We start from the raw sequence: 24707 nt of genomic DNA on the forward strand, positions 1-24707 counted from the left end.
GCCCCCCTGGGAGCAGGGACCCCCTGAGGGGTAGGATTTCCAAGCAGATAAAGACATTCAGAATCACTTGAAGAAGCTGAGACTGGAAGGAAGGGAGTGATTCTGGGGGGTAAAGGTGAGGGAGGGAGTGAGTGCATTCCAGGCACAGGGGCAATGGGTTCAGTGATAGAGATGGAAGAGGAATGTTAACTTTGGAAAACAGTGAACTGGCTCCTTTAGCTGGAATGTCAGTTGTCAGAAAGGGTGTGATGTGCAGCAGAGTTAGGAAAGTGAGTTGGAGTCAAACTGTAGGAGATGTTAAAGACCAACCTTGGGGACTTGGCAATCAGTGAACATGTATCAAATACCTACCATGTGCCAGGCACTGCTGAGCAGCAAAAATACCAATATGAAAAGGGCCAAAGGAAGCTGAAAAGGGCATGACGGAGAAGGCCAAAAGGAGGGTAGTCGAGTGGGAAATGAGACGGCTGGTGCCAGCCCCTTCCTCAAATGGCCGTTTGGGAGTTCATGGCTCTGCCCTCCAGTCAGAGGGGCAGAGGGTACTGATGGGCGTCAGTTCCAAGGCTGATTGAGTCTTGCAGGATGATGAGATTTCCGTGGTCTAGAAGTCCAAAAGAAGTGCATTCAGATGGGTTTTGTCCTAGGGCCAGCAGGGAATTGCTACATGACAGATCAGCCCTGTTATTTAGAAAGGTGGCTCAGGCATCTTGTGTTTAGTTGTTTTTCAACCATATCCAACTCTCCACGGCACTCATGGCAAAGATACAAGAGTGGTTTGCCATTTCCTTCTCCAACTCATTTTACAGATGAGGAAACTGAGGCAAACAGGATGAAGTGACTTGCCCAGGGTCACACAGGAAGTGTCTGAGGCTGGATTTGAACTCAGCTCTTCCTGACTCCACACCCAGCATTCTTTCTACTTTTGCCATCTAGCTAGCATCTCAGTAGGGAATGAATTTGAGAAGGGAGAAACTGGAAGCTTGGAAATGAATTAAGAGGCTATAGCAATAGTCCAGGTGGGAAGTTAGAGGGGCCTAAATTGAGGTCACAGCCATGCAAGTGAAAAGAACAGGATGTGCCAGAGAGCTCACTGAAGCCGAGCAGGCCCAGCACAGTGGGTGAGCTCTGAGTTAGAAGACCCGGACCCGCCCCACGTCACCTGTGCGGCCACAGACAAGGTGGTCCTAACCTCTCTGGGCCACTTTACTCATCAGGGAAATCCGAGATTTGGACTAGATTACCTCTAAGGTCTGTTTGCCTAGAACCCTGTGATTGTTTTGTGGGGGAAAAAAAACAACAAGCAGTTTTACTCTGCATTTTAAAGTCTATCAAAGGGGCAGCTAGGTGGCGCAGTGGTTAGAGAACCGGCCCTGGAGTCAGGAGTACCTGAGTTCAAATCCAGCCTCAGACACTTAACACTTACCAGCTGTGTGACCCTGGGCAAGTCACTTAACCCCAATTGCCTCACTAAAAATAAAATAAAATAAAATAAAGTCTATCAAAGACATTGTTTTGTGCTGTAAACAACTTCAGGGAGACACAAGACCTTGTGAGCTCTGCCTAAAGCAACTCTAGAGGGGCAGCTAGGTGGCGCAGTAGATAGAGCACGGGCCCTGGATTCAGGAGGACCTGAGTTCAAATCCGACTCAGACACTTGACACTTACTAGCTGTGCGACCTTGGGCAAGTCACTTAACCCTCATTGCCTCACCAAAAAAAAAAAAGAGGTTACCTAAGATGTAAAAGATTGTAAAAGTCTGTAGTATATATGTCAATAAACTTAATTGTCTTACTTTGTCCCAAGTAATCTGCACACTCTTGTAACATTACCTTAAATATAGCTTCTTGTCAGAGATAGAAATGGATGGCTTCGCTACTAATTGGATTCCTGGGATGTTTGAGCTGAGTTGAATTGGACCCCAAGCTTGTGAACTCGAGTGATGAAACTTGGGGCTGCTGTGAAGCATGTGAAGACTTTCCCTCTTGGACGGGAAAACAAAAACTATTTGTCTACTGGCCATGAAGGCAGCTGAGTCGGGCACTGTGGAGCCTTAGAGCTTGGTCAGACATCAAAGAGGCTGAGTGACCATCCACTGTGTCCTGGGCCGGCACCAGCCGTCCCCACTTTTGTCCTGGACAAACACCACCCATGAAGTCAACAGTCCAGTGAATCTCAAACCTTTTGTTCTCAAGACCCTTTACACACTTAAAAATTATTGGGGCCCCTCAAGAGTTTTTGTTTATGTGGGTTACATTTCTTGATATATACTGTAGTAGAAATTAAAACAAAATGTTAAAATTTTAATTCATTAAAAGTAATAATAAACGACTCACAGGTTAAGTAAGCAAACACTTTGTATTTTCACAAATATAACTATTTTCCAAAACAATGAGAAGAGTAGTATTGTTTTATATATTTTTGCAAATCTCCATAATGTCTAGCTTAATAGAAGACAGCTACTTTCTCTTATCTATTTCTCCATTCACTTTGTTGTGATATGTTGTTTAGATTATTAAAGTATATGAAGAAAATCTTGCCTCACACAGATAACAAGGCCAATAATGTCTTAATATTATTACAGAAATAGTTCAGACCCCCTGAAAAGATCTTGGGGACCCCCAGTTGTTCACAAACAACGCTGAGAACCACTGATATGGTCAGGCCCTACTACCACAAGAATCGTTCTGACATCTCCAACAAGTGGTCACGCAGCTTTTCTGTAAAGGCTCTGTCAATGGTCATTCTGCTGCATTTTTCGGTAGTAATTTTCAGGGAAGATTTCTTTCAGTTAAAGCTGAGGCTGCTTCTCTGCAATGTCCTCCCTCTGTAACTATTTTTGCCTAAGAAGATCATTCTGGGCCAGGCCTGGCTTAGATCAGTCTGGTGATTCAGGCTTGAGATTAGAGACTCAAAGTGTGTAAAGTGCACTGAAAACAACTTAAGATCGAAACTAATGGAGGGGCAGCTAGGTGGCACAGTGGATAAAGCACCAGCCCTGGATTCAGGCAGACCTGAGTTCAAATCTGACCTCAGACACTTGACACTTAACGTGTGACCCTGGGCAAGTCACTTAACCCTCATTGCCCTGCAAACAAAAAACAAAAACCAAAAAAAAAACCACTAAACAAAAAACTAATGGGAGTCCATATAACATCCTCTTTGTCTCTGAATCCACCATGGCCACACTGAGTCAGAATGGCACCCTTACAGGGCACTCCAGCTAAATCTGGCACTCACTTCCCTTTGACATCAAGAAAACCAAACCAATGCTAGTCCCCAGAATGGCATCCTGCCCCTTAAAGAGAAATCAGCCCAGGCTGCATAAAATAGGTCCTGCTCCTAACATATCCCACACCTTGGGGTTAAGGTCTTCCCAAATCTCTAGAGGACCTTTCACCAATCTTTCTTAAGAGATTACAAAATCCATGCTTTATATGTCAACAGATAGGAGTTGTTTGTTTTATCTTTGTTAAAACTAATTATAAAGCAGGGGTTTCTAACCTGGGATCTATGAACTTTTTAAAATATTTATTTATTTATTTTTAAGTAATAAACATTTTTATTTCTAGTTTTGGGTTCCATTTTTTTTATCCCTCCTTCCCTCTGTTCCTTTTCTCCTCCCTGAGGTAGTAAGCAATCAGATATGTGTTACAATTACATAAAACATTAGCATATTAGTTCTTTTGTATAAGAAAACTTGAATAAAATTTAAAATGAAAGAAAGTGAAAAATAGCATGTTTCAGTCTGTGTTCCATCAATCTCACTTTTTTCTTTGAAGGTGGATAGTATGTTTCATCAGTAGTCCTTTGGGATTGTCTTGGATCATTGTATTGTTGAGAATAGTTAAGTTGTACACAGTTCTTCATCAAACAATACTGCTGTCTCTGTGCACAACGTTCTCTTGGTTCTGCTCACTTCAGTATACAACAGTTCATATGAGTCTTTCCAGGCCTTTCTGAAATCACCCTGCTTGTCGTTTCTTAGAGCACAAGAATATTCCATCACCATCCTATACCACAGCTTGTTTAGCCATTCCCCAATTCATGGGCATTCCCTTGATTTCCAATTCTTAGCCACTATCACCAATCTTTCTTGACTGATTGATGTTTTTTTTAAATTCAGTTTTATTTTTAGATATGAATTCTTTCCCTCCCACCTCCTTTTATTTACTAATAAATATAATTATCTGAGTTCAAATCTGGCCTCCAACACTTGACACTTACTGGCTGTGTGCCCCTGGGCAAGTCACTTAACCCTCATTGTCCCACAAGATAGATAGATAGAGTTAACATTTATTAAGTGCTAACTATTGTGCTAAGTACCAGTCGTACAAAGAAAGGTAAAAGACAGTCCCTGCTCTCAAGGAGATCAGTCTTATAGGAGAGACAGCAGGCAGACAACTATGTACAATGAAGCTACACACAGGATAAAATGGAGATAACAAAAGGAAGATACTAGACATAAAAGGAGTTGGGAAAAGCTTCCTGTTGAAGGTGGGATTTTATCTGGAACTTGAAGGAAGTCGGGAAGGCCAGAGGCAAAAACGAGGGAGGGCATTGCAGGCATAGATGACAGGCTGTGAATGTGGACAGAATTGGGAAGTGGAATCTCTTGCTTGAGGAATGGCAAGTAGGCCTTGGCAACAGATTGGATGTGGGGAGAGTCAGGAATCAAGGATGACCCAGCACAGGAGACTCAGAAGGAGAGTTAGAACCAGAAGAGAGTAGTGTCATAACAACCTAGAGAGAAGACAGACCACATCAAGGAGAAGAGGGTGATGCCTAGTGTCAAAGAGGATGAAGACCGAGAAAAAGGCCATCAGATCTGGCAATTAGGTGATTGCTTGTAGTAACTTTAGAGAGGGAAGTTTCAGTTGAGTGATGAGGTCAGAAGCCAGAGGAATTAAGAGAGGAGGAAAGGAAATGGGAATACCTGCTGTAGACCAAGTGTTTAGCCACAGGGCAGCTGGGTGGCGCAGTGGATAGAGCACTGGCCCTGGATTCAGGAGGACTTGAGTTCAGATCCAGCCTCAGACACTCAACACTAGCTATGTGACCCTGGTCAAGTCACTTAACCCCAATTGCCTCACAAAACAAAAAAACCAAGTGTTTAGCCACAAAAGGGAAGAGAGATGGGGAATGATAATGTTTGTAGGCAGTAGGAAGCAGCCAGTAGGCAAGGAGGGACGAGAAGTGAGAGTGGAAATGAAAGAGGGAGGAATCTGTTAGAGAAGACGGGATGGACTGGGATCACCTGTGCATGTTCCAGGGGTATATGTTGGCAAGAAGGAGCACCCTTTCATGTGAGATGGGAGCCAAAAGCATTTGAGAGAAGTGAGTTGAGGAGAGGGGGACAAGAAGGAACTCTTGGCAAATGGCCTCGATATCTGGAATGAAATGAGGCAAAGATCTTAGCTGAGACAGTGGGGAAAGCAGGCTCTATAGGGAAGGTTTCCAGAGGAATGAATTCCTTTTCACTGATTGTGCAAAGACAATGTCACCTCCCTGATCTAATTAAAATGCAAAACACCTAAGAATTCTACCCCTCATCCCCAAAACCATTTCCAGAAAGGAATTAATCTGAACCATCCTAAAGAAAAGGAAAGCTGCCAATTAGGGAGAAACTGAACCATTGCCACATGCTTTACGAAGTCTTCTGAGGGTGTGGGAATGTCGAAGTCTATGTCACTCTGCACAGGGAACGGAACAAGGAAGAACTAGAGGTTAACTGGGACTCTGGGTAAAGCCAGTCCGCCCTTGGGGCAAATCCTCCTGGAGGATGGATCCAGATGCCGATTCGCCCCCCAACCCTCCTGTCCCCACTGAGTGCATGGTCATCCTCCCAGGCAAACACACTCACACCTGAGGCTCTCACTCATCCCTGGTATGGAAGCTGTCATCCAATCTTGTGGCTACTTTCAGAATCTCCTAAGTTCCTTTCTATCAAATCATCACCCTAACCCTGATTCCAAAATTGCTTTATCCGATCCTAATCTTTGGTCCTTCTGTCTTACAATCCCTAATTCTGCTCTGCATCCTTGCCATTACCTACAGTCCCTCTACCTTTGGGCCTTTCCCACTGTTGACTTACCTTGAGCCTGCAGCTCCCTAGAGTCCCCAAATACTTTTTAGATGAACTGTTTTCTAATTACAGTGTTCCCATCTTGTTCTTGTGAAGTTGGTTTCTTGAACCTGTTTCTAGGACTTGATGTTGTTCCTATTAATTTCATATTATTCGATTCAGTCCAAAATTCTAGTCTATCAAGATCTTTTTCAAACCAGCCTATTAAATGAAACTAAGGGGGGCAGCTAGATGGCACAGTGGATAGAGCACCGGCCCTGGAGTCAGGAGTACCTGAGTTCAAATCCGGCCTCAGACACTTAACACTTACTAGCTGTGTGACCCTAGGCAAGTCACTTAACCCCAATTGCCTCACTAAAAAAAAAAAAAAAGAAAAAAAAAGAAACTAAGGGCTGGTTTTATGAAAAGCATAATAAAAAGATAAATTATTTTTAAAAAAGAGTCCACAGGAATCATAGTTGTCGCATTGATCAAGGGTCCTTCAAAGCTTTTTTTTTTTAATCTTTACAATATTATTGTTTAAATTGTTCTCCTAGTTCTTCTTACTTCATTTTTCATCAATTCATACAAGCCTCCAGGTTTCTCTCAAACCAGGATTCTCTGAATTCCCTTCATTCTTTAGTTGTAGCACAAGAGTATTCCATCAAATTAACATACTATTACTTGTTTATCCATTCCCCAATTGATGGGCACCCCCTCAGTTCCCCATTCTTTGCCGACACAAAAAGAATTGCTATAAATATTCTGACATGAATCCTTTTCCTCTGTCCTTGATCTCTTTGGGGTACCAACGATCTCTCTCTTTTTTCATCATTTTTATTGATGGAGTGTAACCAAGATGGCAGAGGGAATTGAGCATTTCTGCTGAGCTCCCAACCATCTGAACAACTTTTTACAAATGCCTCAAATAAAATTCTGGGCAGGATGACTAAAAACAAGTCCTCGTTCTCATTTTTACAGCCTAAGACACTATCCTAAGAGAGCTGTCTTCAGGCTCCGAGGTGGGGGTTAGGAAGCAGTGGGACTTGGAAGTGGTGTTAACATCTGCAGAGGCAGCAGCAGCACCAAGGATAGTAAGAGGACTAAATACCTGGTCAGAAAGATACTACATAAGACCCTTGTACTTGCCCTGGGTGCAGGTCTGGGCTATAACTGGCATCTCCTTTGTCCATTATTCAGTTTTCAGTGGAGAGGAGCAGCTACAGTCTATCATTGCAAGGATGCAGAGGTCTTATCTGGGTAAAGACCAAAGCACAGTCCAGGAGGACAGTGACCTGAACTTTCTACAGATCATACTACCTTGGAAGCACCAAAATCCTACAGGTCCTCAGACCTAGCTACAGAATCTTAGGCTAGCCATCTACCCTAGAGGTGAGTTGAGACCAATTCCTTTTTTTGTTGTTTTGTGTTTTTTTGGTTTTTTTGTGGGGCAATTGGGGTTAAGTGACTTGTCCAGGGTCACACAGCTAGTAAGTGTCAAGTGTCTGAGGCCAAATTTGAACTCAGGTCCTCCTGAATCCAAGGCTGGTGCTTTATCCAGTGTGCCACCTACCTGCCCCCACCCAATTCTAACATAAAGTCTGAAATTTAGAAATAAGCTGGGAAAGTGAGAAAACAAAAACGGAATCTGACCATAAATATCTTCAATGTAGATAGGGAAGCTTAAGACACAGATTCAGAACAAGGCAATGACTAAAAACATCTACAAGCAAAGCCTCAAAGTAAAATACATATTGGGGGAAAAAAACAAAACAAGAATTCCTACAAGAAGACAGAGATAGGGGCAGAATTTGTAAATTTGCAAGTAATCTACATGGACATATTAGCTAAACTCATAGAAGCTAACGAAGAGCTCTGAAATTTTCTCACTCAAAGGGGTTTTACCATAAGGGGAGGTGAACAATGACAGATTGATGACATGGAAACCCAAGGAGATGAGAGAATTCGTGAGAAGGGGCTATTTGAATTGCTGCAGCAATTGCTGTGGTGGAGAATAGTGAAGGCTGAGAAGAAAGGCCTTTGAATTTCGTTCTAAAGAAATCATTGGTGAACTTGAAGAGAACAGGTTCATCAAATGCTGTGGATAGAAGCCAGTCTGAAAGGGATGAGAAGTGAATGAGAGAAAGGTGAGGAAGTGGAGCGAACAGGTATAGACAGCTTTTCTCAGAGTTTTCCTGAAAAGGAGACAATGAAAGTATCTTTCAGGATGAAGGAGATCTGCGAATGTTTGTAGGCAGCAGGGAAAGAGCCAGTGGAGGACAGACTGAAAATTAGTAAGAAAGAGGGAATGAATATACAGACATGTTTCCAAAGGAGAGGAGAGGGAATGGGGGAAAGGGCTCAAATTGAGGTGCTAATGTTAGTGAATCGAGCATATTTTAAGATTGAAGAGTGGAGTTCGTTAGCAGAGGAAGCTGTCAATGGATAGTAGCTAAGTGATACAATGGATAAAGCACTGGGCCTGGAGTCATGATGACCTGAGTTCAAATGTGACCTCTGACACTTATTACCTGTATGATCCTGGGTAAGTCATTTAATCTATGTCTGTCTCAGTTTCTTTTAACTGTAAAGTGGGGATGATACTATTTGTAAAGCACTTAGCACAGTGACTGGCACTTATTAGGTGCAATGTACTGTCAATTCCACCTTGCTGACAAAGGTCCCTAGAGTCAGAGATCTGACTTTTCCAGTAGTCTCGTATGGTTGGAAAGTTGGACTGCAGCAGAATCAAGGCTTTGTGGTGTTGGAGAAGACCTTCGAAAGTCCCCTGGACAGCAAGGAGATCAAATAGGGATCTTAACTGAATTAAATTAATTCAGGCGGCTCACTGGAAGGTCAGACACTGACAATGAAGCTTAAACACTTTGGCCAGATAATGAGGGGCCCCATTGGAAAAGACCCCGATTTGGGGCAACATTGAAGGCAAAGGGAAAAGGGGATGACAGAGGATGCACCGGACAGTGTCAGGGAATCAAGGAACATGAGCATGGACAGACCTGGAGAGACAGTGGAGGGTGGAAGGGCCTGGCGTGCTGTAGTCAGACAGGACAGAACGACAACAAACACAGATTAAGCACCTACTGTGTGCCAGGCACAGCACTAAGCAAGAGACATAAGACAGTCCTTGCCCTCAAAGAGCTCATTATCAAATGGGGGAGACGACACTTTAAAAGGAAGCCCAAAGGGGTGGGAAATGATCTGAGGAGATGCTAGAATTCATCTGGCAAAGGCAAAGTTAATGGAGGGCACCGAGTCCAGGTCAGGGTGTGAAGGTTTAAGGGTCTACCTGGGGAGTTGGCATCCCAGAGGGCACAGCCACTGAGAGGGGCAGGTGGATGGGAGAGGGGCTCGGTTTGAGGTGGGTAAGAGTCGTGGTCAGTTGGGGATGGGGAGGAGGGGGTCCGGAGGACCAGGCGCGGAGGAAGGCCCAGGACGGGGGGGGGGGAAGGGAAGGGGGACCCTGGGGGAAGGAGAGGGGGCGGGGGCGAGGCCTCCACCACCACGAGCACGTCTGCGCGCCACGCACGGGAGGGGACCCCGGCCCTGCGCTCTGGGAGCTCCCGGGCTCAAAGCACAAGATACAGGTGGGGAAAGGGAGAACCGAGGCCCGAGGGAAGGCACGCGAGCTCTTCGGTGGGGCCTCCTTCAGTCCCGGCCCCGGCGGCCAGTCTAGAGCAGGTGTCCCTCCCGACCTGATACAGGGAAACGGGAAACTCACAAAGGCAGGCACCTGGCTCCCCCCCCCCCCCCCCCCCCGCTTCTCTTCTATAAAAGGCCTGGGGGGTGGGGCGTCTCGGAGGTTCCGCCCACCTGACGTCAAGCTACTTTCTCTCTGCGGCGCATGGTGAACTACACTTCCCAGAAACCTTTCCCCCGCTCGGAGTGGTTACCGGGGAAACTGACACCCACGCATCGAAAGAGGAGCATATGAAAGCGTGTGGGTGAATATCACTTCCGCTCAGTCTCGCTTACCCCACCCCCACCCCTCCTCCCATCAGCCTCGTCTTTAACCCTGTCCAGACCCAGCCGTCTCTCATCCGCTCCTGTCTCCCCCCGTCGCCACCCCCGGCCCAAGGCCGGAGGACTGGGCCCGAGGCAGGAGGGGAGGGGGCGGGGCTTTGAGAGCCTAGGGGGAGGGTGGGGAAAGGGGGGGGGGTAGACTCGCATTTGCGCAGTCTGCTTCTGCATCCGCCGCGGCCACGCCCCCCGAGAGAGAAGGCGTTCGTTGGTCGGCCCAGAGAGGTGGGGAGGAGAATTAGCCAATCAGAGGTTCTAGTCCTCCTTTTCCCCCGCTTCCCTCCCCCGCCCGCCCCACTCACTCCTCCCCCTCCCTTGCTCTCCTGGCTTCTCCCCTTCTCCAGCTCCTCCCCCCACCCCGCTCCGCCTCCTACTTCGAGGGGCTGTTGTGTCAAATGAGATCATTCATAAAGTGCAAAGCCGAATGTGCTGCTTACGCTACCTTGTAACCCCGCACCCTCAGAGCACCCTCAGAAAAGAAGCAAACACACAGAAAGTCCCCACGATGAGCAGACGCCTCTCTATTCCAGCAGAAACAAACAAATGAGAGCCGTGGCTCCGCCATTCCCGCAGTGACGGGCGTCTGTGGAAGGCACAGGGGGTCGTTCCCCAAGCGGCAGCCGGCCCGCCGTAACCGGGCTTGGCCGCGGGCCAAGAAAGAGAAGCGGAGCGAATCGGACCTCTAGAGACGAAGCCACGCTTTTTTGTGATCCCAGGAGCCCCCCACCGAGCCCCCAGAAATCACCCGCCTGCCTCCCTCCCCCACGCACGGGAGTCCCCCGGTGCCCGAGGGCACCTGTTACCTCGCAGGCATCCGCAGGGCCCGTACAAGAGTCGAACAGCCCGCACACACTTTGGGGCTTAAGCTGCGTTATGAGCCTTTTCCCTGCATTAATGCAATAATCTGCAGTATTAGCCGTTTCTCCACTTCTTTTAAGTCGACAGTACACCGAGCCCTGATTGTAGCATTGGCCCCCACTGAGAATGTGATACTAAGCTCTTGTTCCAGCACCCTCCCCGACCCTTAGTTCCCCCCAAAATGTGGAGTCAAGGCTGTTTCTTCATACACATCAAAGAAAGCTAAAGGTCAAAGTGCTGGGCAGTCAGGACACAGCAGTCAGCAGCATGGCGGATGAGGCCTTTGATTTTTGCCAGTTATTGGTCTTGCTAGCACAGGATTCCATTGCCTCCAACAATGTTTCCCTTGCTTCCTGCAACTCATCAAAATGCTCAGAGATATTGGGGTCCCAGTTAGGGTCTTCTAAAGGCCATCAAATAGTAACTTTTCCTGATGTTTCTAAGGAGTTCACTGCAGCTAATATATCAGCTCTTTCCCCTGGGGATAATACTGCTTTTGTGGAAATTTATTTTGATTTGGGGACCCTACCTTTGGGCTGAGATTAAAAAGCCTTAGGCCCTCAGGGTCTCTTCTGTGTGGAAGGGGCTGGTGCCCCTCCCCTTCTGCTTCAGCTGAGCCAAAAAGCCCTGTGGGCTTGCCAGGTCAGACAGCTGGGGGAACAAAGCCCCCAGCTCCCTCCAACCTAAGCAGAGCTATCTGAAAGATCCTGGATAGCCTGTGCTGAGGCACAGGATGCTCAAGTATCCCCCCCAGCCCCAGCCCCAGCCGCAGCCGCAGCTTGGTGTGTGGGTGCAAAAAGCCCCTAGATTTGAGTGGAGATAAAAAAGGTATGTATAGACCTGGGAGTTAGATTAGAAGGGGGGATGAGACGAACAGTAAAGCAGGACTAGGAGCAAGGAGGAAAGGCCGGCGGACGAGATTAGAGGGGCGGCAGAGGGCAGACTGACCAGGAGGCAGCGGAGAGCATAGAAGCATCAGCACAGGGCACAGGTTGGAGAAAGTGAAGATTAAGAGGAGTTAGGAGAAAGGAGCTGAGCAGGGAAAGTGTGAGGTGGCCCTTATTGTATTGAAAAAAAAAGTTCCCTGGGGCAGCAGGTGGGAAAGAGATGTAGTAGAAAGAGATGCACTGCAATGCAGTCCGGTTGTACATTTTATTTCCCCGTATTCTTAATTTTAAATAGTATCTCTAAAATAAACTCTGCTTTGATTATTTAGTTAAGAGGCTTCTTAATATTTTGCTTATCGATTTGGGAGTGGAGCAGTGTGGTGGACTTTATAAATGGCCCATACTAAGTTAATAGCAGCCAGATAGCCAGTGAGTCAGCAGTCCCAGATTAAGTACCCCAATCAAATTAGTCCCCCCAAATTAGGCTAGTCATCAAAAATATTCCACACTTTCATGCGATGAGTAACATATCCTCTGAAAATTGCTCTAAACTGGCTTATAACTGTTGTGGGATCCTCATCAAATGTAGGAATATTTCATTTCCATGACCTCAAATCTTTGGGCCCAAAAGGTGTATATTGTCTGAGCTTTACTACAGCATCCTTTCGGTCATGGGTGAAGATCTCTGGAAGGGGAAGAATTTTGGATTTTTTTGTCTCCTCCAAAGGTGAATTTTCTGTAGAGGAAATAGAAGTTGAGCTATTTGGCATTCTAGCCTGAGAAACAGGTTCAGTTTCAAACTCTGGTGTGGATCCCCCTTCTCTTATATCCTCTTGTATCACTTTACTCTCCATACTTTCCAATAAAGTAAATGTTTAGGTGGCCAGTGGCATAGGATTCTTTGTAAATGCCTCAATCTTTGGGGATTAAATGACCCATGTTCAGGCCATTCTTCCTCTAATACATTATGCCATATAAAGCACAGTCCAATAAGATTTCCCCCAGTCATGTCTGATTTCACTGTAAGTTTTCCCTTATCCCAATCCATGAGTAGTTTTCCTAATGGGGAGTCCTGGGGTATGCTATTTCTAATCCTCTCTTGATATTCAAAACTTTACTTACCATAAAACAAAAAAAGGTAAAAATTTTAAAAATTCATTAAATTCAAACTGACCAAGTGTTAACATGATCTTTTCCTCTGATTGTCTGCTTAACGAAGCTAAAGTTTTTTTAAAAGGTACCTAGGAGGTTAAAGAAATCCATTTGATTTAAAGAAAGAAAACAGGTACTTATTTCTTACCCAACTTGAAGATCAGAAGATTGTAGGTTCAGCTCTCCTAGCTTCATTTTTATAAAGTTAGGAGTTCCATGGTTTTTCTCCCTCTCTCTCTTCCCTCCCCTCTCCCCAAGACAGAAGGCAATCTACTATAGGTTATATATGTACAATCACATTAAATATATTTTTGCATTAGTCGTGTTGTGAAAGAAGAATCAGAACAAAAGGGGAAAGCCTCAAAAAAGGAAAAAAAGCAAGAAAAAAGCAAAAATAGTATGGTTCAATCTACATTCAGATTCCACGGATCTTTTTTTCTGGATATGAGTCCTTTGGAACTGTCTTGGATCGTTGTATTGCTGAGAAGAGCTAAGTCTGTTACAGTTGATCATCACACGATATTGCTGTTACTGTGTACAATGTCCTCCTGGTTCTGCTCATGTCACTCAGCATCAGTTCATGTAAGTCCTTCCAGGTTTTTCTGAAATCTGCCTGCTCATCATTTCTTACAGCACAATAGTATTCCATTACATTCATGTACCACAACCTGTTCAGCCATTGCCCAATTAATGGACATCCCCACCATTTCCAGTTCTTTGCCACCACAAAGAGAGCTGCTATCAATATTTTTGTACATGTGGGTCATTGTCCCTTTTTTATGATCTCTTTGGGTTAAAGACCTAATAATGGTATTGCTGGGTCAAAGGGTATGCACAGCTTTATAGCCCCTTGGGGCATAGTTTCAAATTGTTCTCCAGAATAGTTGGATCAGTTCACAGCTCCACAAACAATGCATTAGTGTTCCAATTTTCCCACATTTTCTCTTGTTTTAATTTGCACTTCTCTAATAGTGATGTAGAACATTTTTTCATATGGCAATAGATAGCTTTGCTTTCTTTACCTGAAAACTGTCTGTTCATATCTATTGACTATTTCTTAATTGGGGAATGACTTGTATTCTTATAAATTTGATTCCATTCTCTATGTATTTTAGAAATAAGGCCTTTATCAGAAACACTGACTGTAAAACTTGTCTTCCAGTTTTCTGATTCCTTTCTAATCTTGACTTCATTGCTTCTGTTTGTACAAAACCTTTTTAATTTAATGTAATCAAAATGATCCATTTTGCATTTCATAATAATCTCTATATCTTGTTTGGTCATAAATCTTCCTCTCCTTAGATATGAGAGGTAAACTATTCTTTCCTCTCCTAATTTACCTATGGTATCCCCCTTTGTGTCTAAATCATGTACCCATTTTGACCTTAGTTTAGTATATGGTATAAGATGTTGGTCTATGAAAAAAAAAGATGTTGTTCTATGCCCAGTTTCTGCCATACTATCTTCCAGTTTTCCCTGCAGTTTTTGTCAAATAGCAAGTTCTTATCCCAGAAACTAGTCTTTGGGTTTATCAAATAGTAGATTACTATAATCATTTACTACTGTGTCTCCTTTGCCTAACCTATTCCACTGATCCCACAAAATAATTTTCATAGAAGTAAAGGGAGTAAAAAAAAAAAAAAGAAGTAAAGGGAGTAGGGGCAGCTAGGTGGTGCAGTGGATAGAATACTGGCCCTGGATTCAGGAGGACCTGAGTTCAAATCTGGACTCAGACACTTGACACTTACTAGCTGTGTGATCCTGGGCAAGTCACTTAACCCCAATTGCCTCACCAAAAAAAAAGGAGAAAGGAGGAGGAGGGGGAGGAGGAGGAGGAGGAGGAGGAGAAGAAGGAGAAGAAGGAAAAGAAGGAGAAGAAGAAGAAGAAGAAGAAGAAGAAGAAGAAGAAGAAGAAGAAGAAGAAGAAGACGAAGACATAAAGAGAGTTTTAAATTATTGGAGATATATTCAGTGTCCATTAATGGACCATAATGAAAAGCTTGAAAAAAATACAAAAGGGTTATGGGGACTCTTTATTGGGGAGGAAGAAAAAAACCTGCTGATCAAACTATAGAGAAATTTGGTTTAAAAAAATCATCTGAGAAAATATAATTGTGCTTGATGGCAAACTACAAAGAATAGAGTTCCCAGATAGTATATGTGACAGGGGAAGTTTACCTTTTTCATTTCTTTCAGACTGGGGTACTCACCATGAATCCAAGGACTCAACTCAGAATCTGGGCACTTCAACAGAAGAATCATCCGAAGAAGGACTTAATATGAGTGTTCCTTCTATCTCAGAGTTTTGAAGCCTGGGAATTTGATGCCAGTCTTACAAAGGAGCAGAACAAGGAAGAGAAACATTCTCAGCAAGGAAGAAACATTCCAAAGGAATTTCTCCAGAGTAGCCACAAATATCATAAATATGGTAGGGGGCCAATCCTTTTCCCACCACATAGAATAAGAGTTTTGATAAATGTGACATGCACAGAAAGAACCTCAAACAGCATGCAAATGTAAGAATATATGATAAAATATGCTTAAAAAAGATATTTGCAAAGGATAATGAATGTCAAGAAAAATGTGACTCTAATTGTGGCAAAGCTTTCAGACACAAGTCAGAATATAAACTATATCAGACAAATCATACTGAGGATAAAGAGCATAAGTATAATGGATGTGGGAAAGCTTTCAGCCCAACAACAGACCTTACTGAACATCAGATAAGCATTCTACTCACAAAACCTTTGAGTGTAATGAATGTGGGAAGACCTTCAGCCAGAGGATAGGACTTACTTAACATCAGACAATATAGTACAAGCCTTACTCATACTGGTGAGAAACCTTATAAATGTAATGTGTGTGGGAAAACCTTCAGTCATAGACCTCTACTCAAACAGCATAATAGAATTCATACTGGAGAGAAACCTTATGAGTATAATGAGTGTGGGAAGGCCTTCAGCCAAAGGATAGGACTTATTCAACATCAGAGAATTCACACTGGAGAGAAACCTTATGAATGTAATGAATGTGGGAAGTCCTTTAGCCAGAGGGCCGCACTTACTCAACATCAGACAATTCATACTGGAGAGAGACCTTATGGATGTAATGAGTGCGGAAAAACCTTCAGCCAAAGGATTGGACTTACTCAACATCAGACAGTTCATACTGGTGAGAAACCATATAAATGTAATGAATGTGGGAATGCCTTCTGCCTGAGAACACAGCTTACTCAACATAAAAACGTTCATGCTGTTAAGAAACCTTATGAATGCAATAACTGGGATGCTATTCCACATGAAAATGGAGATTACCCAACATCAAATAATTCATACTGGTCTGAAACTTTATGAATGTGATAAATGAAGACCTTCTTCCAGAGTAAAATCCTTATCTAATGTCAGTTTATGCTAAAACAAAACAACAATAGCAACAAAACTACATAATGCATGTGAAAGAGCCTTCTGCTAGAACACAGATCTTATCAAACAGATAATTCATGTTGGAGGAAAGTATTATGAATGTAACAGTCATGAGATATATTTCAGAGTTATGATCAATTACCGAAAATTAGGCAAGTGAAACTAAAAGAAAATGTAATAAATGATGCAAATCCCTATCTACTTTTCTTGTAGTCCCATTCATATGATTTTCTCTCCTCGTCTTCTAATAACCTCCAAATTTCCCAAGATTTACATTTATTGAGGAAATTAGGTCAGTATGAGAAGTATTTGTTCCCTCAGTTCTACTTCCTAAAAATTCTAAGAATTCTCAACTGTTTTTTCTTCCTTTCAGTCTTAGAGGTTATGCAGTGGATAGAGTGCTGACCTTGGAGTCAAAAGGACCTGAGTTCAACTCTTACCTCAGACACTTATTAAGCACATGACACTACGCAAGTCACTTAACTCTGTGGTAAAAATTATTTGTCATAAAGATTAATATTCCCGTTTTTAGCTAACTCATTTGGGAGGGGCCATACCTGGTCCACCCCAAGGTTACGTATGCTACTGAGCTCAGAAAGGCAGCTTTTGGAGGAGGGGAGATTGAATGCTAGCTGAAGGGAGGCAAGCTGCTTCCTGAAGGCAAGATGTCTTCCGAAACTTGGCCTTTTTCCCTGCTGGGTCCTTGTGCTGGTGGCGCATGTTCGTGCTCTGCGATCCGGGTGGCCCTCGAGCAACCTTAGACTGGCGTGCTGTTCAGGTGTTTGGTGAGTTTAATTACAGAAAACCCTAATAAGCTAAGTTTAGAGTTAAGAGCATTTCTCTGTATTTCTATTTTCCTATTTCCTTATCTTTGATTTTTATTAGTTTCGCCTTTGTTGTTTAATCAATTCCTAAGTAATAACATCTGATCCTTTTGTGAACTAAAGCTTAGAGGCTCCTTTCTTATTGGCCTGGGAGAAATATCTAAAAAGGGCAGTTCAGAGGGGAAGTTAAACCTAAAAGGGTCCCTCATATTTCTGGGGCCCCAGTATTAAGGTGAGTCACCCAAATAACACTCCGTATATCAAATTTTGTTTGTTTGTTTGTTTGTTTTTGTTTTTTGTGGGGCAATGGGGGTTAAGCGACTTGCCCAAGGTCACACAGCTAGTAAGTGTCAAGTGTCTGAGGCCAGATTCGAACCCAGGTCCTCCTGACTCCAGGGCCGGTGCTCTACTCACTGTGCCACCTAGCTGCCCCCGTATATCAAATTTTGGCCCTCACAGCCCCAATGGCCTTAAACATCCAGCACCATCTTCAGTCGTCCTGATGCATATCTTGCCACTGGAGGAGAGGGTGAGGCTGGTGATGTTGCACAGTCCTCCTTCCAATTCAGTGCAGGTCATGATATCACCCCGTTGTCATGGTCCTCTTCAAGAATGAAAGACAAACAAAATCTTTCTTTGCTAAGGATAATTCTTTTTCCTCTAATCTTGTTCCCTTCTCCTCTAGCACATTAGTCCAGCAATCATCTTCTCTTATGCATTTCAAATTTCTTTCCCTCAATTGGCTCTTTCCCAACTGTTTACAATTATGTTGTTGAAGTATCATTATTTCTTGCCTATTGTGTACAAGCCATGTTGTTAAGTGCTAGGGCTGGTGAGTCAACAAGCTGTGTAATTTAAAATTCTAAATGTGGGTTCTAATTGGTCCCCCCAGTTTTGGGGGGAAACTGACTAAAATCACTGATAAATGAGTTTAGGTTTTTTAATGGTTTATTGAAAGATAGTAAAAAAAAAAAGAGAGAGAGAGAGATTGAGAACAGGTTTCTTATAGCCTGAAATCCTTGTCTTCCTAAACTCCCCTGTGAAGTTCCCTGCCACCACCTGATGTCTCGCAGCCAAAGAGGAAGCACGGTCCCACCAGCATCTCCTTCCTCCTTCGTATCCCCCTCCCAGAAATGGGAGGCTCCTCAAGTTGATTGGCTGGTAGTCTTGATAGACAGTACTCATGAACAAACATCACTTCCTGACGCCAAGGACCTTGACCGCATGGCTTGTCCTCAGAGGCCTTCTCCTCATGGCGGAGCTTTTCTACAGTCAGTCTCCAGCAGGTGGCATCATTCCAAGTGTTACATAGCATTTATTAAAGTGATTATTATGAGAAGCACCAAGGGATGCAAAGTTCTTGCCCTCAAGGAGTGCTGTAATGAAGGAATCAACCTGCTAATAATTATGTACAGACAGGATGTATACAGTCTGAATGGAAGGCCCAGGAATGGGCAGGGGAGTGGGAAGGGTCTCTTGTAGAAGGTGGGTGTTGGGCTAAATCTTGAGGGAGGCTAAGGTGCCGAGAGACACTATTCCAGGTGTGGGTTGCAGCTGATGAAAAGGCATAGAATAGTGGCACAGAAACAGGTCCTGCTTTCTGGGTCTGACTAGAGGACAGAGAGAACTCTGACAAGTAATGGAGTGAGGAATGATTTCTGATGGGATATGGCCCCAGGATTGTACTTTAGAAGCTTAAAATGAAGAGGATGTAGAGGGGAGCAATGTGGACTGAGGGTGAAAAAGCACTGAGGTGGCAAATGAAATATTTATATGGGGGAACAGCTCATAGACTAATAGGGTGGGGCAGACTGGAATGCAGTGTTGTGAAGGGTCATGCATAATGATGCTAGGAAGGTAGAGTGGAACTGGCTCATGGGGAATTTGAAATGTCAGGCTAAAAGAGCCAGGCATTAACATGGTTGGACTTGGGTGGGGTTTTTGAGAAGCCAATTGGGAGACTTGCAATAATCTGGGTGAGGTGAATCAATCTGCTCAAGAAGTAGCTGTTGTAATATTAATATGAATCAATGAATGAACAAACATCAATTAATCACTTAGCATGTGACATTCACTGGCTAAACTCTAGGGACACACATACAAAAGCAAAGGTAGTCCTTGACCTCAAGGAGCTTACATTTCAACAGGAGAGAGAACACAGAAAGAGGAGTGGTGGCCAGGATTGGTGAGTAGAACCATAGGGGAGGGTGAGCGTGGAGCCAAGATGGCAGAGGAAACACATTAAATGCACAGAGCTCCTGATACAATCACCCCAAAAATAGCAATAAAAGAACCCTTGAGGCAGAAAAATACACAAAAATATGGGCTGAAAGTTTTCTCCAGCTATAGATAGATTTCAGGGGGCCGTGCTAGGCCACAAATAAAGCCTAACCCCACAATTGGGCCAACACACCAGACACCTGCCTAAGGAATTTGCCCCAGTGCCTCTGAATCGGCTGTAGCACCGGCGTCTTCTGGAACCGAGCGCATGGTCGGGTTGAATGGCTGATGGGGGGGGGAGGGGACAAGTGCAGGGGTACCAGTGGACTGGGGGGAAGGGTTCGACTGTCCCACCACAGCGGGAAACCAGGAAGAAATCCTGAGTGGCTGAAGGCCCAGGTAGGGGAGAGGAGCAGGGGAGCAGGCTCATTGGAAGCTGAGAACCACACCACAGAAAGCTTTACTGGTTAGTTGCTTAGTAAGTAGGCCTGAGGTTATCTCTGGACCTGAGAACAGGCCAGGTGAGATTAAAACCTTCCCCCCCCCCAAACCCAAACACCTGGGACCCTCTGAAGCTGGGAAGAGGAGCAGAGCCAAGAAGCAGCCCCACCCCCACCCCCCAGTGGAGAGTTTAAAATCAAATGAAAGTGGGGGCAGCTAGGTGGTGCAGTGGATAAAGCACTGGCCCTGGATTCAGGAGTACAAATCCGGCCTTGGACACTTGACACTTACTAGCTGTGTGACCCTGGGCAAGTCATTTAACCCCCATTGCCCCACCAAAAAAAAAAAAATCAGGGGCAGCTAGGTGGCGCAGTGGATAGAGCACCGGCCCTGGATTGAGGAGGACCTGAGTTCAAATCTGGCCTCAGACAATTAACACTTACTAGCTGTGTGACTCTGGGCAAGTCACTTAACCCTAATTGCCTCACTAAAAAAAAAAAAAAATCAAATGAAAGCGAGGCCAGGCAGGCTGAGAAGAAGCAGCACCACACTTTAAGAAGGAGTTAAAAGCCAAAAAATAGTAAGCCAGGATGAGCAGGCAGAGAAAGCAGAAGACCATTGAAAACTTCTTTGGGGGTAAGGTAGACCACAATACAACCTCAGAAGAAGAAGATAATAACAGGGTCAAATCTCCAACATCCAAAACTTCCAAGAAAAATGTGAACTGGTCTCAGGCCATGGAAGCTCTCAAAAGGGACTTTGAAGAGAAAGTAGGAGAAATAGAAAGAAGATGTAGAGGAAGGGAGGAAAGAATGGAAAGGGAAATGAGAGTGATGCAGGAGAGTCATGAAAAAAAAGTTAACAGTTTGAAAAGCCAAATGGAAAAGGAGATTTAAAAACTGTCTGATGAAAATAACTGCCTAAGAATTAGGATTGAACAAATGGAAGCTAGTGACTTTATGAGAAACCAGTAAAACAAATCTAATTGAATGAAAAAATAGAGGGCAATGTGAAATATCTCCTTGAAAAAACAGCTGACCTAGAAAATAAATCTAGGAGAGATAATTTGAAAATCATTGGACTACCTGAAAACCATGACCAAAACAAAAGTTCAGACACTATCCTCCAAGAGATTGTGAGGGAAAATTGCCTTGATATTATAGAAGCAGAAGCTAAAATAGAAATTGAAAGAATCCACCGATCACCTCCTGAAAGAGATCCCAAAAGGAAAACCTCCAGGAATATTATAGCCAAATTCCAGAACTCCCAGGTCAAGGAGAAAATACTGTAAGCAGCTAGAAAAAAGGAATTCAAATACTGTGGAGCTCCAATAAGGATAAAGTAAGATCTAGCAGCTTCTACGTTAAAGGACCAAAGGGCATGGAACATGATATTCCAGAGGGCAAAGGAACTGGGACTTCAGCCAAAAATCATGTACCCAGCAAAACTGAGTATAATCTTTCAGAGGCAAAAATAGGATTTCAGTGAGAAAGAGGTCTTTCAAGCATTTGTGATGAAAAGACCTGAACTGAATAGAAAATTTGACTTTCAAATACAAGACCCTGGAGAAGCATAAAAAGGTAAAACAGAAAAAGATTTCATGAGGGATATTAAAAGATCAAACTATTTACATTCCTACATGAGAAGATAATACTTTGAAATCATAAGAACTATAGCTCAGTAAGAAATTCACAGAAGACAGGGCTGAACTGAATATGAAGGGATGATATCTGTAAAGCATTTATGTTTTGCTCTTTGTAGGGCAGACAGGGTGGGGTGTCTTATGTCTGGGACTGGATTTGGGCTTGGGGCCTCCTGGGTCCAGGGCTGGTGCTTTGTCCACTGTGCCTAGATGGCACAAACATAAAAGAAGAACTAACATACATACTCAAGTATAGTAATATATTTTTGCCCTGAGGAAGGGGAGGGGAAAAGCAGGGAAGGAGGAAAGGGCAGATTGGGGGAGAGAGCAGTAAAAAGCAAAATACTTTCAAGGAAGATGAAGATGTTCTGCATTACTGAACAAGTATGACATATTGAATTGCTTGATCTCATAGGGAGGGTTCAGGAGGGAGGGAGGAAGAAAAATTTAGAACACAGAATTAGCTCAGGGACCCTGATCTCACTGGAGTGGGCTCATGGAGGGAACAGCTTTCATACCCAATTGGGAGGAGCAATCTATTTAACCCTGCAGGAAAGTAGAAGGGGAAGAGGGTAAGGAAGGAAGGGTGAAAAAAGGGAGGGCAGAGTGAGGGAGAGGATAGTCAGAAGTAAAACACTTTTGAGGAGGAATAGGTAAAAAGAAGATAGAGTAAATGTCATGGGAAGGGAGTGGGATGGAGGGAAATAGTTATGATGTTTGATTATAATGACAAAACGTATGGTACCTACTTTGCTGGGCTTTTATGAAGAAAATTCTCTGTCAAGCTTAAGGTACTATATGCAGGTTATAATGAACAAGATACTATGAGAAAAACCTGGAAAGACCTACATGAACTGAAGCAGAGTGAAATGTACTATATACAAAATAACAGCAATAGTGGGGGATGATCTGCTGGGAAGCATGTGGCTATTTTCAGCAAGGAAATGATCCAATATAACCTTGAAGGACTTATGAAGATTGCAGCCCATTTGCAGAGAAAGAACTGATAGTATCTGAAAACAGATGGGAACACATTTAAAAATTTTTTTTCTTTTCCTCTTTGACAATTCCTTAATCTGAAGTTTTGGGGTTTTTTTTTTTACTGTTTTCTCTCACAACTAGCTAATATGGGAATTTTTCCATGACTACTCATGTATAACTTATTTTGAATTGCTTGAGTTCTTGTGGGTGGGGAGGTGGGAATGGAGGGGGGAAGAGAAGTTGGAACACAAAGTTTTTTTTAAAAATTGATGTTATAATTTTGTTTTTACATATATTTTGGAAAATAAAATTCCATTCAAAAGAAAAAAAAATAAAATAACTAAAGCAGGTTAAAAAAAAAAGAATCATAGGGGAATAAATCGACAACCCATCCAGGAGCAATGGCAGAGTTGATTGGATGAACAGCAGTTAGGAGTGTAAGACTTGGACTATGTGACCTTGGACAAGTCATTTAAATTATCTTGGCCTCAGTTTCCTCATTTGTAAAATGGGGATAATAAACCTGCCAAAGAGGATCAAATGAGGTTAACATATGTAAAATGCTTTGTTAAGCTGTGCTTATTCCGAGGGACATCTAGATGGCTCAGTGAATAGAGGGCTGACCCTGGAGTCAGGAAGATATAGGTTCAAATATGACACCAGACACTTACTAACTGTGTGACCCTGGGCAAGTCACTCAATTTCTGTTTGCCTTAAGAAAATGGCAAATCATTTCTGTATCTTTGCCAAGAAAATCCCATAGACAATATGGTTCATAGCATCACAAAGAGTTGGACACAACTGAACATCAGTACTTACTACTATTTTTTAAACTATTTTTCATTTTTGTTTTTGTTGGGGTTTTTCCAGGGCAATGAGGGTTAAGTGACTTGCCCAGGGTCACACAGCTAGTAAGTGTCAAGTGTCTGAGGCCTGACTTGAACTCAGGTACTCCTGAATCCAGGGCTGGTGCTTCATCCACTGCGCCACCCAGCTACCCCACTTACTACTATTCTTACTAGAGGATAGAAAGAGCTCTTGACAGTTCTCTGAGCTAAGTGGCACAGTAGATAGAGTGTCAAGCCTGGAGTCAGGGAGACCTGAGTTCAAATCCAGCCCCAGACACTTCTTAGCTCTGTGACCTTGGACAAGCCACTTCACCTCTGTCTTAGTTTCCTCAAGTGTAAAATGGGAATGATATTGTCTCGTGCAACAGTATCAGGACCTCATGCGATTCCCTTCCCTCCCTCTTACTGTGGTTATTTACTTCATGATTCCAGACCCGAAGTAGAAAGAGGGTGGGGTGAGGGAAGACATCTCACTGGCAAGGAGGTTGTCAGGAATGTTACTGTATTTTTTCACAATTCACAAGTCTTATTCGTCCCTTCCTTCCTTCCCCCCACGCAAGACAGAAAGCAATCTGACATTGTTTATATGTGTACAAGCACATTAAACATATTTCTGCATTAGTCATGCTGTGAAAGAAGAATCAGAAAAAAGGAAAAAACCTCAAAAGAAGAAAAAGAAACAACCAGAAAGTAGAAGCAGTATAGTTTAAGATGCATTCAGAATCCCCAGTTCTTTTTTCTGGATGTGGAGAACTTTTTCCATCATGAGTTCTTTGGAATCGTCTTGGAAAATGACATAAATTTTAGAACATAGTCCAAGATCAATTCGAGGCTCTGCTCAATCTGTTGTCTTTCTTTTCAGGGAAATGATGATTTCTGCCTTAACACAAGACACGGTGATACAGCTGGGCCTTCAGTATTGATGGACAGCTCTTTAGCTGAAAAGTCTTCTGGATTTTTATTCCTTTCGGCTGCAGTGAATTGACTGCAGCACCCATGTTTTTACAACTAAAACTCAGGGATACCTTTGCTGGTGGGAGTGTGATAGCCACTATTAACATTTTTTTAAAATTTTTTTTCACTATTAACATTTTAAAAATTCAACATTGAAGCACCATCACTTTTAGATGTCATTAGACAGCAACAGGGGCGGCTAGGTGGCCCAATGGATAGAGCATTAGGCCTGGAGTTAGGGTAGACCTGAATTGAAGTTTGGCCTCAGACACTAGCTGTGTGATTCTGGGCAAGTCACATAACCCAGTTTGACTCAGTTTTCTCCTCTGTAAATTGAGCTGGGAAAGAAGTTGGCAAACCACTCCAGGATCTTTGCCAA

At 43.5% G+C, this 24707-nt stretch overlaps 1 protein-coding gene across 1 annotated transcript in view; it reads left to right on the plus strand.

The window, feature by feature from the left end:
* Positions 1–419: 419 nt before the first annotated feature.
* The window catches only part of LOC122748477 (zinc finger protein 252-like), a 93283-nt gene continuing 68995 nt past the window's right edge, over positions 420–24707 (plus strand). Inside the window, exons 1-5 of the mRNA XM_043994106.1 lie at positions 420–539; positions 9857–10019; positions 10444–10544; positions 10816–11085; positions 16071–16269. Coding sequence (XP_043850041.1) covers positions 420–539; positions 9857–10019; positions 10444–10544; positions 10816–11085; positions 16071–16269 — 853 coding nt within the window. The remainder of the gene's footprint in view (positions 540–9856; positions 10020–10443; positions 10545–10815; positions 11086–16070; positions 16270–24707) is intronic.

This window comes from Dromiciops gliroides, chromosome 3 (assembly GCF_019393635.1).
Source record: "Dromiciops gliroides isolate mDroGli1 chromosome 3, mDroGli1.pri, whole genome shotgun sequence".
Lineage (NCBI taxonomy): Eukaryota > Metazoa > Chordata > Mammalia > Microbiotheria > Microbiotheriidae > Dromiciops > Dromiciops gliroides.